Genomic DNA, 14,482 nt, shown 5'->3' on the forward strand with positions numbered 1-14,482 from the left:
TATAAAAAAAAATTAAAAAAAAGTGCCAGCTGCAACCTCGAATTGTTAGATGAAGCCGTCCAAACCACACAAGTCATCCGGGAGTATCATCAACTGTGACGGTACATCCTGTTCTGTTCATGCTGACGGCTCATGAGATGGAAATTGTGCTTGGGGGGGGGGGGGGGGGGGGGGGGTCACAGGTCAAAGAAAAAGGAGTGTGTGTGTGTGTGTGTGTGTGTGGGGGGGGGGGGGGGGTGGCGGGGAGGCTAGAGGGGGGCTAGAGGGGGTACAGAAGACCTTCTGCAACCCAGTCACAACAAAGTTCTCCCTCGTCTTCTCCAAACACGTGGACATCGCGAAAATAATACATTTTCCCACCAGACCCTGTCCGTTTGATTTCTACTGCTCATTTTCAGGATTTTATTGTGAAAATCATTCATTCGCTTTAATTGGTCAAGCCTTTTTATTGGACTTTTTATATCTGTAATTACAACCAATCAAATTAGGGTGAGTGAATTAGCTGCCCAATTTTGTTTTGCCAATGTGGCCAATTATCAGGAAACGCAAAAGTTGTGATTCTAGTTTGAAATAACAATAATAAAAAAAAACTTAATGCTTTGATCGGAAATCTTACACAAAAGGCCAGAAGCTGAATTAGGGGCCGAGTCCGTCCGTGTTTGGGTTGCAGAAGGCCAGAGTCCCTTTGTTCGGACTTGTATAGAAACTAAAACAGTTTAAGACTACGCTGCGTTCAAGTCACGTTAGGACTTCTTCGGACAGTGCGAGGACGAGTCCGTGTTTAGACCCTCGATCATCGTCCTGGTCGACGGGAAAGTCTCTGCGACGGACGGAAGACTCTGGTACCAACTCGGTAAGCTGTGCGAGGGGGACAAGCTCTCCTTAGGAAAAACTCCAAACTGCCGACGGCAGGTGTGTTTCGTCTACGTACCTCTTGAGGTTCATCCATGACTTTGCAGTTTTGCTGAAGTTTTCTGGACTCGGAGTGGTCATCGCTTCAAAATCCACTAGCTGAAACAACAGCAAGATGGAGACTACAGTTATCCCCTTTATTATTATTATTTTTTTTTTTTAAAGGTCCAAAGTGTAAAATTTGGCTTTATTTATGATTTTTATGTTGGTAAAAGCTTAACACACTGCCCAAAAATACATTCATAAAAGTGTATACACATGAATATAGACATGAAATTGAGAATGCATGTGCAGCAATCCCATTGGACTCTATGGTCAACGTTACCCAAGCAGTAGTTCGCCGTACACATGAGTGTCTGGAAGCCGACGGCCACCACTTTGAGCACCTCTTGTAATTGTAGAGGCCAAAGGCAACTCGTATTAATCTCGTCACGTCTGAGTAAATTTGGTATTGAAATATTTACGCATGTTTTTCTTTTCCTGTTGTGTGTAGAAATTATTTCGGAAATATAGAGCCAGGGTCTCGCTCCTAGTTAGCTGCTTTTTTTTTTTTTTTTTTTTTAAGGAAGCCCGCTTGACAGTGCCCTAAATACAACATGTGTTTCCTTAAAGGTCCAGTGTGTAATATTTGGCTTGATTTATGATTTTTATATTGTTAAGAACTATATGTATAATCACAGTACAATAAAAGTAATTTGGTTTTCCTGCCCTTAAAAAGGTTCTTATATCTATATAAGAATATACATAGATCAAGGGTCTTGCTCCCAGTTAGCTGCCATCTTGCACCGCCATATTTCTAAGGAAGCCCGGTGTGGACAATCCAGGCTGCCTGACAGCGTGTTTCATAACCATGGTGACTGCTCACGTCTTCAAATAGACCAACGAAGAAGGTAGATGAGGTATTCAGATTTGGGTGAGCGGGCCACTGTAGTTTGCTGGCAAGCTCAGGTGGAGGGCGGGAGAGTGACAGACGCTGCAGTCTAAAATGTAACCACTTGATGTCGCTGTATCTTCTTCAAAATCTCCAAACATTACACACTTAACCTTTAAAGTGGCTCCACTTGGTAGCGGACTGCGACCCAAGTTTTTCCTTCTCTCACCTTTCCCTTGGGGATCCGACCAATGACCTCTTTCCCGCTCGCCATCAGCGCGCCCATCACCACAGAGTACGCCACCACGCTGAGGAGCAGCAGATGAGGGGAACACATTACACTCTGGCGTCACAATTGCAGCCTCGCTTTTCCGGCTCCGGCCCATCATCACAATCGCGGATCATTTTACGCGTCGCTGCGGATACGATCCCAAAATTTTTCCCCCGCCGTTCTGTGTGCTGTTCTTTGTGCTGCTGAATTACCTGGAGCCTCTGGAGAGGGGCATGAGGTTGCAGAAGTAATAGACCAGGGAGAGGATCAGGTTGCACACGGCGTCTGCGTCCTGAAGGCACATAAAGACAACACAGTCGAGCGGTGAGAAACGACCTTGACTTGCGGATCACCTGTCGCCTTTTGGGGGGCGTTGGTCGAAGTGGACCCAGGGAAAACAAGTCAGGAGAATGATTCCAGGCAACTCGAGACTTGCGATAGCGATCTTACCCCTAATTCGGTGGACAGCATCAGCGCCTTTCCCTTGGCGGTGAGGTCTTTGTAAATGGACTCCACCTCCGACTGGTACTGCTGCGTCCGCTCCTCCGTCGTCTGCGTCTCCACCGAGAACAGCATGTTGCCCACCCTGGCGCACAGCGAGGGAGGCGTCACTACTTTTAAAGGGGGCGTTTCAGAATTGTGGACATAGGACTGCGGAGACTTGATCCTGTCCTTCTCGTTTGGCAGAGTTCGCTGGTGCTAAGCTAGCTGCAAGTCAATGGCATCTGCTAGCCTGCCAATAAAAACGTCCTTGCCCAGTCCACAGTGCACCAGAAGCAAATAACTACCCTTGCATCGCATTGCATCTTGAGGGACTAGTTTTTCAGCAGCAGGGTAGTTGTACTTCCTGTGGTTGGTGGTGGCTACAGCAGCAGCGCACTGATATCAACTAGACTAGCGGTTCGTTTATTTACCTGCAGCTGTCATTGCTACAGAAGCAGTCCACAAAAGTATTATTCCGCCACTGCTGAGAAACTAGTCCCTCAACATGCAATGCCACACAAGGATGGTTTTTTTTCGAACATTATTCCATCAACAAAAATGAATCCGATAAATTTAAGTGGTTCACTGATGATTAAGAAAAGCTGATTTATTTTCCAGCACCTGTCTCCAGTGATCGTGATGGTGAACCCATCGTACTCTTTCCCAGGGTCCTTCAAGCTCGGCACTTTGGAATTGACGGTGAAGCCATCTCTGGTTTTGCTGTTGAACTGCTTCAGAAAATATAAGCAAACGGAAACAGAGGGCGCAACATGGAGTTGTCACTGCTTTACGGTAATAAGGTGTGAAACCAGTCAAAAACGCTTTTACTATAAAAACATAAATGTCAAGCTTGACAATGAACTCAACTTAGCCATCAATGAAGTATTGTTAATAAAGAGCATGTAATATTTAAAAAAAAAAAATGGTCATGGAAAGCTATTGATATCTGAAAAATTCCTACTTAACTTCTGCTTTTCGTCCTTACCTTCATAATTGGAAGCAGATCTTCTACTTTATTCACATTTTCAAGAGCTTGACGAACCTCCAGCAGTCCTCTGGGGTTGTATGCTCTGCCAAAGGTAGCAACAACCATGAACTTTCAGAAATACTAGGGCTGGGTAACGAACATTGATACATTTGTGGCACAGATCCTGCAGAATATCAAAAGAATTCATATTCTCTCGGTGCCAAAAATTCAATAAAGTGAACTTTAGAGTCTTGAGAGCCAATAATAGCGTACGAGTGTCAGGATCTTACAAAGACAGCATCATGCCAAATATTCTTAAGTGTGGTTCCCCTTTGTTAAGGTGGATCAAAATAAAGCAAAATGCAGCATTTGTTCCAAGGATGACGTGGCAAACTTGATTTGGTTTTGTGCTGCAATGGAAATGTATTTTTGTTGGTTTTAAGGTTACGAGAGAGTTGAAGTTGTTTCATTGAACACAGTGGGAAATATATGAAAATACAGTAGCACCAGTGCAGAGTTTGAAGACTTAAAAAAAAACGTTATTATTTACCCATGATAAACCAGTATTCTGTCTTTGATGAAGTCGAGGATGTTGTCAAAGTAAGCCAAGTATCTGATGTTGATTATCTGCCCTCTGGGGAGCAAAGGAAAAGTAAATTCAGAAAGTCCTCCATCAATCTCACCACTGATGAGAAGACATTGTGCAAGCGCTCCAGCTCCTACCTGATGAGGTTGATGTGATTGTTGAAGCCGCGGCTGAGGCTTCTTGCAGGCATCTGGTCCAACCACAGAACTGGCTGGTCTGGATCTGCAATCCTGCAAAGGGGAAAGACCTCAATGTACTGAAATCCAACGCGAGGGGACAGAACAGGTGTTGTTGGCGTGTTGTTGAACACGTCAACAACCGTCTTTCTGAATGCTAGGTTGATGTCAAGGTTAAGTGTGTAATATTTGGACATTTTTAAGAAGAAACAGCAACATCAAGTGGTTGCATTTTAGATCGCAGCGCTCTTTTGCTTAAGTCCGCTTAGGGACTTTGTAACTTCCCTCTCCCAAGTTTGACAGTGATCTACGGTGGGCCGCGGACAAAAACCTTGATGCTTCGTCCACTTGCTTCTTTGTTGGGTTTATTTGAAGACGCGAGTGTTCACCCTGGTGTGTGTAACATTTGGAGATTTTGAAGAGACGTCGCCATCAAGTGGCATCAAATCTTCTTCAAGTTGATGTAAATACCATCACTTTTCCTCTTGTACACGTACTGATCCATCTGGAAGTCCAAGTTGGTGCCTCCCAAATGGGTTCCTGCCGCCAGGAACTTCAGCACATCCTCCTCCTTCCATTCCATTTTAGATTGCAGCGTCACTCTCCCTATCCTTGCCAGTGAACTACAGTGGCCTGTGCACACAAACCTGGATACCTCATCCACACCTTCTTCATTGGTTTATTTGAGGACGCAAGAAAAGCTGAAAATGCTGCTGTCACGATGTGAATGTTTACAAATGCGTCATCAATTAAAAGACTTTGCCCCACATGGTCATATAAATGGCTGGATTCTACCGATAAACCTTTGGCCAAAGTGCAATCCTCTTATCACACCACGCGCCCCCCCCCTAGGCGGAGGACAGGCGATTTAATTTCAGAGTCAGGCAACACTAAAATCGTAGCGTTGACCCAGAATATTGCGACCAAGTTTGCTGTGGCTTTTGCATTGACATGAGGTGTTGATTATTCCGGGAAGGGGTTGTATTTTATATATATGAAACAGAAAGAGACCATTAATTAGGTGACAGCGGTGGACAAAGGTTTTTGGACACCTTGTGCATTGGTGATGTAGAAGAAGAATCAAGCTCCAAGTGCCCTTTGTTTTCGTGCAGTTGCCAAAATTTCCTCCTGTGCCGAACATGCATTCTGTTCAGCTCACAACTGCATGTTTCAGCAAGATGACGTCCCTTTAAACACGTCCAGAGTACAAGAACTGCAAGACTTTAGTTTTCTTATTTTGTCTTATTAACGATGAACAACCCCCCCCCCAAAAAAAAAGAAACAAACATCTGTGAATGTTTACAAATTATAACCAGGGACATGGCCAGGCTGGATTCCACCAATAAACCCTTTATCAGTGTATACTCCACTTACCAATCTAAAAATTATAAAGGTGTCAGGAAACTTTTCCCCACGACTGTGTAGTGAAGCCGGTGACATATTTGGCTCAGATGTGACCAGGATAGCATAATTAAGATAAAGAAAATAAAGAAAATAGATAAATTAATACTCTGTATATATATATTTTTGCATTCCATTGTTTGCAACTTATTATCACCTATATTATATTGTATAGTATTGCATAACACTTCACTTCCTTATCCATACTTGCCACTTAAATCTTAATGACTTGTATTTTTGTTTTTATTTGTAATTTATTTGTAAAACTTATATTTAACTGTCACTTTTAAGAAGATTATTATTAATTTTTTTTTTTTACACTTTCTTTATTCCATTGCATGCACAGTCACGTGGGGTTCTGCCCCACCGACACTTGGAATATGACAAATAAAATCTTTGAATGTTGAATCTAGAAAGTCACCTCCTCCATTTGACGGCTATGTCAAACATGTCCCTCCACTGCATTTGCCTGGTCTTCCCATTGACCCGCACTTTGGAGTTGCTCCACGTCCGCTGCATGGCCTGCATCACCTCCAGCGTCGCCAAACCCATGGCTGCAAACAAGAGAAAGAAATTCAAATCTGTGACTTTTGTCCGAAAAGATAATTGGCTACTTTTTCCACACAATTCTTTATTTAGTAATGTATGATTATCTATATTTGTTTAATTATCTATTTTTGTTCCCTTTGTTTGTATTATGAATTTTGTTTATTATGTGATGCTGCTTTAATGTCTGCTTTGGTTGTGACAGTTAATAAAAACCACTCGACTGGCAGTTCCTGAACCAACCTGTGTGATTCCCACTCTTGGGTCACCAGCTCTACCTTTGAGAATGAATCTCTCTGCCATGATAAAGACATTCAGAGCCAGTTCTGCATGTCATTATGGTCAGACAGGACAAAGGGGGCAAAAAAAAAGAAAAAAAAAAAAAAAGAAAGAAAATTATTTTCTTAATGGGGAGGCCTTGATTGGCTGTACCGTACCTCTATGTATCCTCTTGTTGGGCAGGAAACCGGGAGTGTCGTATTGCATCAGCGCCCCCAAGTGGTCTGCTGTGCAGAGCAGTTTCTGCACCTCGTTGCTGTAGCTGTCAAAGTTCTGGGGCAGCACGTCCCTGCAGCGACAACGGGAGGAAAAAAATAAAATATATGCCGCCGTTTGATCCGGATTTGACGAGGACGCGACGGAGAGGAAGTGAAAGTGCACGAAACTGACGCATCTTCGTCTTCCTCGCACAGATACGTTATCTCCCGCTCTGAGAAATAAGAGTGAGCTGTAGATAATACACAAAGCACACACTTGATATGTGGCTGCAGGCCGGGCTGCTCCTCGTAGTCCTCTATGAGAAAAGGAAGGTTTTTGGCCCAGTGGTTCTTGAAGTTCCCCGGCAGGTCCTGATCCACGTTGTACTCGGCGACCGGGATGTCGAGGTGGGAGTGCAAGTAGCGCGAGTACTCTGGTGGCAGAACATGAGGAAATGGAGTGACTACCTATTTAGGTTCAAGTGACTGAGAGTTAAAAAGTTTGAACAAACACTTTTTCGTGAGGGAATACAGCGTATAGAGCAATATAGAGTTGTCTTTCCACATTCATTAATGGTTTTCCTCCTTCCTATGCATGGTTACATATTTTAATTAGGGCTGTCAAATGATAAATTTTTTTAATCGTGATTAATCGCGGTTTGAATTGCATGTGTAAAATTCTGTTATTTTGTATTCCAAGGCAGTTTTAACCCCATAATGTAAAGTTGCTTTTATTTAGAAAATGTACCAGATTTCCTTGTGTTTCTTTGAGTGACTTCCTGTCCAGCTTGACGCGGATCGCTCACGGCTAGCGTACAAAATAGACCGGACGCTGAAATGATCGCTGCATGGCGTGAGCCACCCGCAGAAGTGCGCGCCGCTATGTGGCTGGTCTGAACGACACCATCAGTTAACAAGGGTGCAGAAAGAAAGCGGACTTTGATGAAATGCGATAAAAAAAAATAAATTACTAACTAATCGCGATTAACGCGTTATGGATTGCATTTAACTCATCGCAATGAATGCATTAACGCTGACCGCCCTAATTTTTGTTATCTGTTTTTCTTGGAACCTGTTTTGAATACATAAATAAATGCAATGAAATGTATGGAATGTTTGTTTTGAGTGTGTGCAAGCACCTCTGAGGTATTTCACTTTCAGGTACTCGGAGCTGGCTTTCTGTCCCAGCAGTGGGTCATTCAGCATGACTTTGGTCTGAGCTTTGATGCCCTCGTAGAACTGGCCCATGGCCACGTGACTCAGGCCCTTCATGTACTGACACACTTCATTGTAGGGCTCCAGTTGAAGACACCTCTGTTAAGAAGAAAGACAGCAGGGTAGGGAAGGACATTTAAAGCCGGGGGCCGTCGTCTCAGTTCACACTTGGCGATCCGGAAATGCACGACTGATTGGTGCGAGCTTGATTGGGGCACCTTGAAGTTGCCTATAGCCTCCTGCAGCGAGCCGTGGTGGTACAGCATCATCCCTCGGAGCTGCAGCGACTGGATGTGGTTCTGGTCCAGCATGAGGGCTTTCTGAAAGCTCTCCATGGCCGACTCAAAATCGCCCAGCTCTCTGCAAGGGGGAAGAAAACGAGGGACGGGATTAATGTTGAGGCAGGACTCTATTTAGTGTAAGATGGACACGTGAGGCGGGCCGTACCTGTAGGCCTGGCCGAGGCTCTTGTAGGCATCTATGAAGTCTGGCTTTAACTTCAGAGTCTCCTTGAACGTCTCGATGGCTTCCTGAGGGAGGGGGTGGGGGGGGGTGAGGTTTCGGAGTTAGCGTCTCCCGCATTCTATTGGAAAAGTTTTTGGACACCTCAGCAAAGTTTTACAACCTCTAATTCTTTGTTTCAAATTAATGAACCGATTTGCTGATGAATGATTGTGCAGCTGGGAAACTGAATTTCCCTCGGGATAAATAAAGTACTTATCTATCCATCCATCCATCTATCTACCCATTTATCTATCTATCCATCCATCTATCTACCCATTTATCGATCTATCTATCTATCTACCCATTTATCTATCTATCCATCCATCTATCTACCCATTTATCTATCTATCCATCCATCTATCTACCCATTTATCGATCCATCCATCTATCTACCCATTTATCTATCTACCCATTTATCTATCTATCCATCCATCTATCTATCCATCCATCCATCTATCTATCTATCTACCCATTTATCTATCTATCTATTTATCTATCCATCTACCCATCCATCCAAGCATTCATGTCTTATATCTCCACATGCAGCCTTGGGGACTTTCTGGGGACAGAATTTCACATATGCAATTCAAACCACGATTAATCGCAGTTAACTATGAAGGTTCTGCGATTAATCACGATTAAAAAAAATTAATCGTTTGACAGAAACGAAAATTAAACCAAATTTCTTTTATCCTACTGCGAGTATACACTTTGCTCAATGCACATATGGGCAGTATGTTAAGGTGAAACGAGCGACAGGCTGAGGACGTGTGGCGACGTACCTTGAGCATGCCCCTGTGGAAGAAGGTCAGGCCCTTGTAAAGCATCGCAATGGGCTGATTTTTCTTCAGCTCCAAGGACTGCTGGAAGTCCTCCATCGCCGCCACGTAGTCCTGGCGCGAGGGCAGAGAGAACACAGCGTCAGAAGCCGAGGCCAAAACCCTGCGCGCGTGCGAAGGTGAAGGACTCGAGATGGTCAGACCTCGGAGATGAACAGCAGGGTCCCTCTGTGCCTGTAGAGACGGGCCGACGGCTGCAGCTGGATAGCTTTGGTCAGATCGGCCAGAGCCTCGCTGATGCGCCCCAGTGGAGACAGGATCTGAGGGTGCCAGCAAAAAAAACAAGCAGCTTGACAGTTGGTCCGATTGGCTGAACATGCTGAATGATAGAAGCTTCTTTCCTTTTGAGCCGTCAATGGTGCATTACCACGCAGCCTCGGGCCATTGCCCTCAGTGTTTTTCAGCAACACACCGAACAGGTGTGGCATGTAGCGCCGAGTATCATTCGACATTTTTGATACAATGCCACTTTCGATGCCGGCTTCGTAACGACAAATGCTTTTTGACACTAGATGTTTTAAAAACAATTTGAATGACAAAACTACACTGCAATTGCAGGGCAAAACTTTTATTTTCCACTTTACTGGATTGGCCTGACACTCGCTAACTTGTGTTAGTGTCTTCAGTTCAAGCACCTATACTGTTAAAGCCAATCGCCAGCGACCTTAGATCTTGAAACTTGTAGACCAAATGATTGTTGGCTCTCTGACACTAAGATATCGGAATTTAGCGCCGAAACATGATTCATTTTCTGATATTTGTTGGGATCGGAGTTGCCTTCGGTCGATGCTACCAATGCGTCGACGACACCTGATGATTGGACACTTAAGCGCAATCGGCAATGGTAATGCTATTAATGATCAGTTGACCCTTTGCTCTTTTGCTCTCTATGTCATAGTACGGATTAAACATACAAACCTTATTAGCACAACACATTTTTGTAGCATAATTTCTGTAGATTTTTTATTCCATTTTTTTAATATTGCTTTTTCACAAGTCTTTCTGTTCCGTCAGTTTTTTTCTATTTTAGAATACATTCTATGAGCTGCAACCTCATAGATTTATTTTTACGCGTGTCTCACCTCTGCTCTCTGTTCGTAGACCTCCGGCCAGTTTGGCTCCAGAGCGATGACGCGGTTGAGCTCGTACAGAGCCAGGTCAGCATTCTTGATGTCCTGGCAGAGAGAACGTTGGAAGAGGACCCGAAATGTGCAGTGAGCAAAAAAAAAACAAAAAAAAAACAAAAACAAGCATCGATCTGATCAAAGACATTCAAGAATGCATTTAATCAACAGCTTTCTCCGCTACACTGTCTCGTACAAGTAGGAGTAACGATCCTGCAACCCTGGTGCAAGTGCGAAGAAACAGCCTTGGGACGCCGGCCAATTGTTAAGAGAACAAGCTGGATTTTATGCCAAAGCATTTATGTTTAAGCAGAAAACTCTTCTGCATTTTGCTGATATTGCATCATACTGCCAAAAACACAAGGTTATTCACAGGAACAGAGAAATGAAGTGCCATTAAAAGCTGGGCCGGGTATCGCTCTGCAGTGGGTTTTACGGTATCTTTTAGCTTTCTAGTAAAACAAAGTCTTCAATTAAATCATTTATTTTGAAGGGGTGGTTCAGAATTTTGGACATTGGACCTCATGGTCAGTGTGCTATTGGTCAGTGGAGGCCATTTTAACACATTTCATCCAGTCCTCTGGTTTAGTTCTAGTTTAGCTCGCTGGTGTTCGGCTAGCGCGAGTCGGCGGTTTCCGCTAGCCTGCAAACAGCAATGAAACTGTTCGCTCAAAATGTGACGCAATGCAGGGGTAGTTTTATTTGTAACATTATTCTATGAACACCGACAGTGACACTGATAGTCTGGCGTTACCAGTTATTTGCCGCGGGTGCACTGTGGAGCGGGTAAGACTGTTTTTATTGGCAGGCTAGCAGAAACGTCCAAAATTCTCAACCATCGCTCTCATCTGGAGACATCAAAACATGTTTTTCTAAAAAAAAAACAAATAAGAACTTAATTTTGAAAAACAATAAAACCATTGCAGACCATTCATTTCCATTGGGAAGCTCTTCTACTACATGCGTGCAACTCACCTGTAAACTTTTTTTCCCGTAAGCTATCCCTCGCCCGTAGATGGCGCTGACCAGCTCTGGGTCGGACTGTATTTGAAAAAAAAAAAATGAAAAAAAAAAACGCAACAGGTTAAGACCACACATCTAGTAGGAATACAAGAAATGCTGAGGCACCGGTGTTATAACAAACCTGTAATAAGAGCGAGAAGTGTTTGATGGCTTCATCGTAAAGGCCGTTGCCTATCAGAACGTAGCCTATCGCTGCAGAGGCAAAACAAATCATGGTGAATATCTTCAGAGTGTGTCTCACAATCAAGTTGAAATAAGTAAGCAAAAAAAACAAAAAACAATGAAAACTTACCGAGTTCTTCGTTTATATTTTGGTTATCTACAGGGAAGGGGATTTTTTTCTGCTGTATAAACAACTTGGCCTGGTTCTGTAAGACCGTGAAACAAAGGACAGAACAGGACATAAATAAAAAAAAAAGTCAAGGATTCATACAATAAACAAAAACGTGTGGGTTTTCTTTTTGCAGGTAAATCTAAGAGGAATCCCTCAAGTTCCCCAGCGATAAAATTAAACTCCCTCGGGGCTAAAAAGAGAAGCTACAATAAAAATTAAAAAAAAACAAAAAACAAAACAATTCTTCAGACGGTGAGGATGTGGAACCCCGCGACGCAAAAATTCTTGCGCAGTAAACCGCGCTCTGTAATCGTTTTATCCGCTAAAGCTGCGTGCCTCCCGACTGAAAATGTCAGCATGACACAGAGCCCAAACCATAACAGGATGCCATGCTGAAAAAGCACGCAAACGTCGACTTTTGCTGCAACCACAGTTTCCGAGGCGACAGCCAGACGAGAGATAATGAAGAGAGCAAAACATGGCGCCATGCAGCGTTTGCTATATGACTGCTGGATGGAGTGTTTTGGTGAGGCACATGCGTAGTGGGAAAACCTTAATGTCAGTTGAAAATGAACCGAAGCAAAGTAGCAACGAAATGTGTCTTTGAAGCCACACGGTATTTAGCTTAAAACGCTACAAAAAAGGAATGAAATGCAGCTATTTTAGGACTTACTTCCTGTTCATATAATTTCAGCAGGCCGGACTGAAAGCTTAACGGGCCGCATATGGGCCCCCGGGCCACGGTTTGCCCGTGCCTGGTACATGCTCTTCGTGTGAGATGACTGTCAAATGACACTACAGGCTTCAGCTAGCCGTGCAACTGGGAAATAAACTGGATTCTTCCTTATTTCTTTTGTTCTCTAAACAGCCAATCAGACGCCTCCATCCAACCGTCTCCTCTTTGGACCCTCAACAGCAACTCCATTCATGACCTCTTTCACCACATCCATAAATCTCCTCTCTGGCCTCCCTCCGGTCCTTCTAGTGATGCGTTCACCGCCTCTCCTCTGCACACGTCCAACCCACCTCAGTCTGGCCTCTCTGGCTCCTAAACATCTAACATGCTCTGTATAATGATGATGATGATGATGATGAAAATGTAACTTGGCTGCATCTCTCAGCTTGTTTGTTTGTTCTCACCAGAATCTTCTCGGCGTTCAGGGAGAAGACGGATTCGCAGGACGGATTGCTGCCCTCGTCACAGTCCGGGTCCTCCAGCTGGAGAATTGAGGATTCTGAAAGGAGAGTTTAGATTTCAATGACACTTATTTATTTATTTGTTTTTTTTACAGAACGAGCAGAGTACGAGCACCTGCTTTACAGTATTCACCGATACCGAACGAATATTCCGCAGCGTGATTTTCCAGAGCGTCGGGGAGACTGTCGCAAGTTTCGCGGCAGTACGAGCACAAAATTGAACAAGTATTGGTATCTAGTATCGTCACTTATTTCAACTCAACCCCGGTATTGGTACAGATACCCAGTACTGGTATCGGTATGGGTGCGTCCCTTGTCAGAATGCATTCTTTCTTTCTTTTTGCCGTTGTTGGTTTAAATCTTGCTAATCAAATCGTGAGCTGTCGGGCAGCCCAAAGACACTAAGTGTATTCCAGTCCTGCAAAACCAATCACTTCAATGAGCTTCAGCCAAAAACATGTTCACGTCTAAAACGGCAAAACCAACAGTTTAGTGCATTTTAATGGCAAATCTCAAACAAACCTCATAGCATATATATTTGAAATAACTTGAGTTTTCTCTCTCCCCATTCATTGAGTATGAAGCTCGTGTGTGAAAAGAGCACACATGCTAAGAAGACATGCCAGACGCCGGTGTGTTAAACATCAAGTAAATGTGTGACATCAAAGGGGTCCGAATCACCGCGGACACCTCTTTCAGTTAAGTGGCTTTAACATCGGCAGCAGTTTTTTTTTTTTTTTAGTAGAATACAAAGCTGTGCAACCAGTTCACCTGTCGTTCCAGTTCTTCTACAGGTATGTCCCAACTTCAGAGATTTAGTAAAAGTGGGGGAACGTAACACCGCTAAATGTACCGTGTGTGGAACCAATGACAAATATGTTAGCAACAATAGAATTTTTTTGCAGAGTTTGACCTCATTTTCTTACTGTTACTACTGTGCTTCTATGAACTTAACAGTGGCCCTTCCATGTTTTGCTACTATAACCCTTAGTTTGAGATCCCGTCGGGACTGTCTGGCGGCGAAGCACGGGCTTATCTCCGCTATCTTCTCCGTGCTGTCACGTCTTGTTGTTATTAGCCCCACTGAAGAACGTTAGCCGACGGCCGTCAAGCTAGCCCCGGTGACAGTAGGACCCGTGGAGGACGTGGCAGAGTAACCGCGAACGGAGAGACTTTACCGCAGTCCGCCGCGTATTCTTCCCACTCGGAGAGCGAGCTGCATCCCTGCTTGTGGAGCTCGTTGTTGAACAGCGTCAGGGTCGAGAAGTACTCGGAGGAGAAGATGGCCCGGCACAGATACAGCAGCGACAGGACCACCACAACAACGTCCCGGCTAGGCGAGGCCATGTTGCGCTACATGTGTGACGACAGACGGCGGACGCATTTGTAGTTCGACAGAATTCCACAAAACACGCCGCCGCCCCCCCCGACTCGACGCTCGATTCGAGAGAGACCAATAAGAAGGCCGTATCGGGGAAGTACAGAAAGGACCACTGAGCCCGAGATGCAATGCGGCTGTCAGAATTCTTTTTTTTTCTTCTTCTTCTTTTTTTTTTT

At 44.2% G+C, this 14,482-nt stretch overlaps 1 protein-coding gene and 1 long non-coding RNA gene across 3 annotated transcripts; both read right to left on the bottom strand.

Annotated features, from left to right (window-relative positions):
* Positions 1–252: 252 nt before the first annotated feature.
* Positions 253–14,335, bottom strand: ttc13 (tetratricopeptide repeat domain 13). 2 transcript variants are annotated; one of them, XM_076037563.1, is made up of 23 exons: positions 14,104–14,335; positions 12,869–12,963; positions 11,687–11,762; positions 11,516–11,586; positions 11,347–11,412; positions 10,330–10,422; positions 9,391–9,507; positions 9,191–9,301; positions 8,352–8,434; positions 8,123–8,264; positions 7,829–8,003; positions 6,967–7,123; positions 6,651–6,781; positions 6,089–6,221; positions 4,228–4,320; positions 4,055–4,138; positions 3,523–3,607; positions 3,159–3,268; positions 2,505–2,640; positions 2,267–2,346; positions 2,013–2,091; positions 932–1,011; positions 253–858 (listed from the first exon to the last, which is right to left on the bottom strand). In XM_076037563.1, the coding sequence occupies exons 1-23, from the start codon at positions 14,270–14,272 to the stop codon at positions 744–746; spliced, it is 2,481 nt and encodes an 826-aa protein (XP_075893678.1). In that variant the 5' UTR covers positions 14,273–14,335; the 3' UTR covers positions 253–743. The 2 variants fall into 2 exon arrangements, with proteins under 2 accessions (XP_075893678.1, XP_075893679.1); XM_076037564.1 differs by having other exon boundaries at positions 3,159–3,265; positions 14,104–14,334.
* On the bottom strand, positions 13,252–14,097 carry LOC142896085 (uncharacterized). Its single transcript, XR_012928298.1, has 3 exons — positions 13,852–14,097; positions 13,697–13,768; positions 13,252–13,392 (listed from the first exon to the last, which is right to left on the bottom strand). It is a non-coding gene; the product is annotated as an uncharacterized LOC142896085 (long non-coding RNA).
* Positions 14,336–14,482: the final 147 nt, after the last annotated feature.

The sequence above is a fragment of the Nelusetta ayraudi genome, unplaced genomic scaffold (genome assembly GCF_046127955.1).
Source record: "Nelusetta ayraudi isolate G7.1 ecotype Tasmania unplaced genomic scaffold, CSIRO-AGI_Nayr_v1 ptg000052l, whole genome shotgun sequence".
Taxonomy (NCBI): Eukaryota; Metazoa; Chordata; class Actinopteri; order Tetraodontiformes; family Monacanthidae; genus Nelusetta; species Nelusetta ayraudi.

Excerpts from the sequence above, each read along its gene's own strand:
- ttc13 (XM_076037563.1), bottom strand. The coding sequence starts at position 14,272 with ATGGCCTCGCCTAGCCGGGACGTTGTTGTGGTGGTCCTGTCGCTGCTG. Across the intron at positions 10,423-11,346 it reads ACGGGAAAAAAAGTTTACAG|GACATCAAGAATGCTGACCT; the intron begins GTGAGTTGCACG and ends TCTCTCTGCCAG. Across the intron at positions 6,222-6,650 it reads CAACAAGAGGATACATAGAG|CCATGGGTTTGGCGACGCTG; the intron begins GTACGGTACAGC and ends TCTTGTTTGCAG.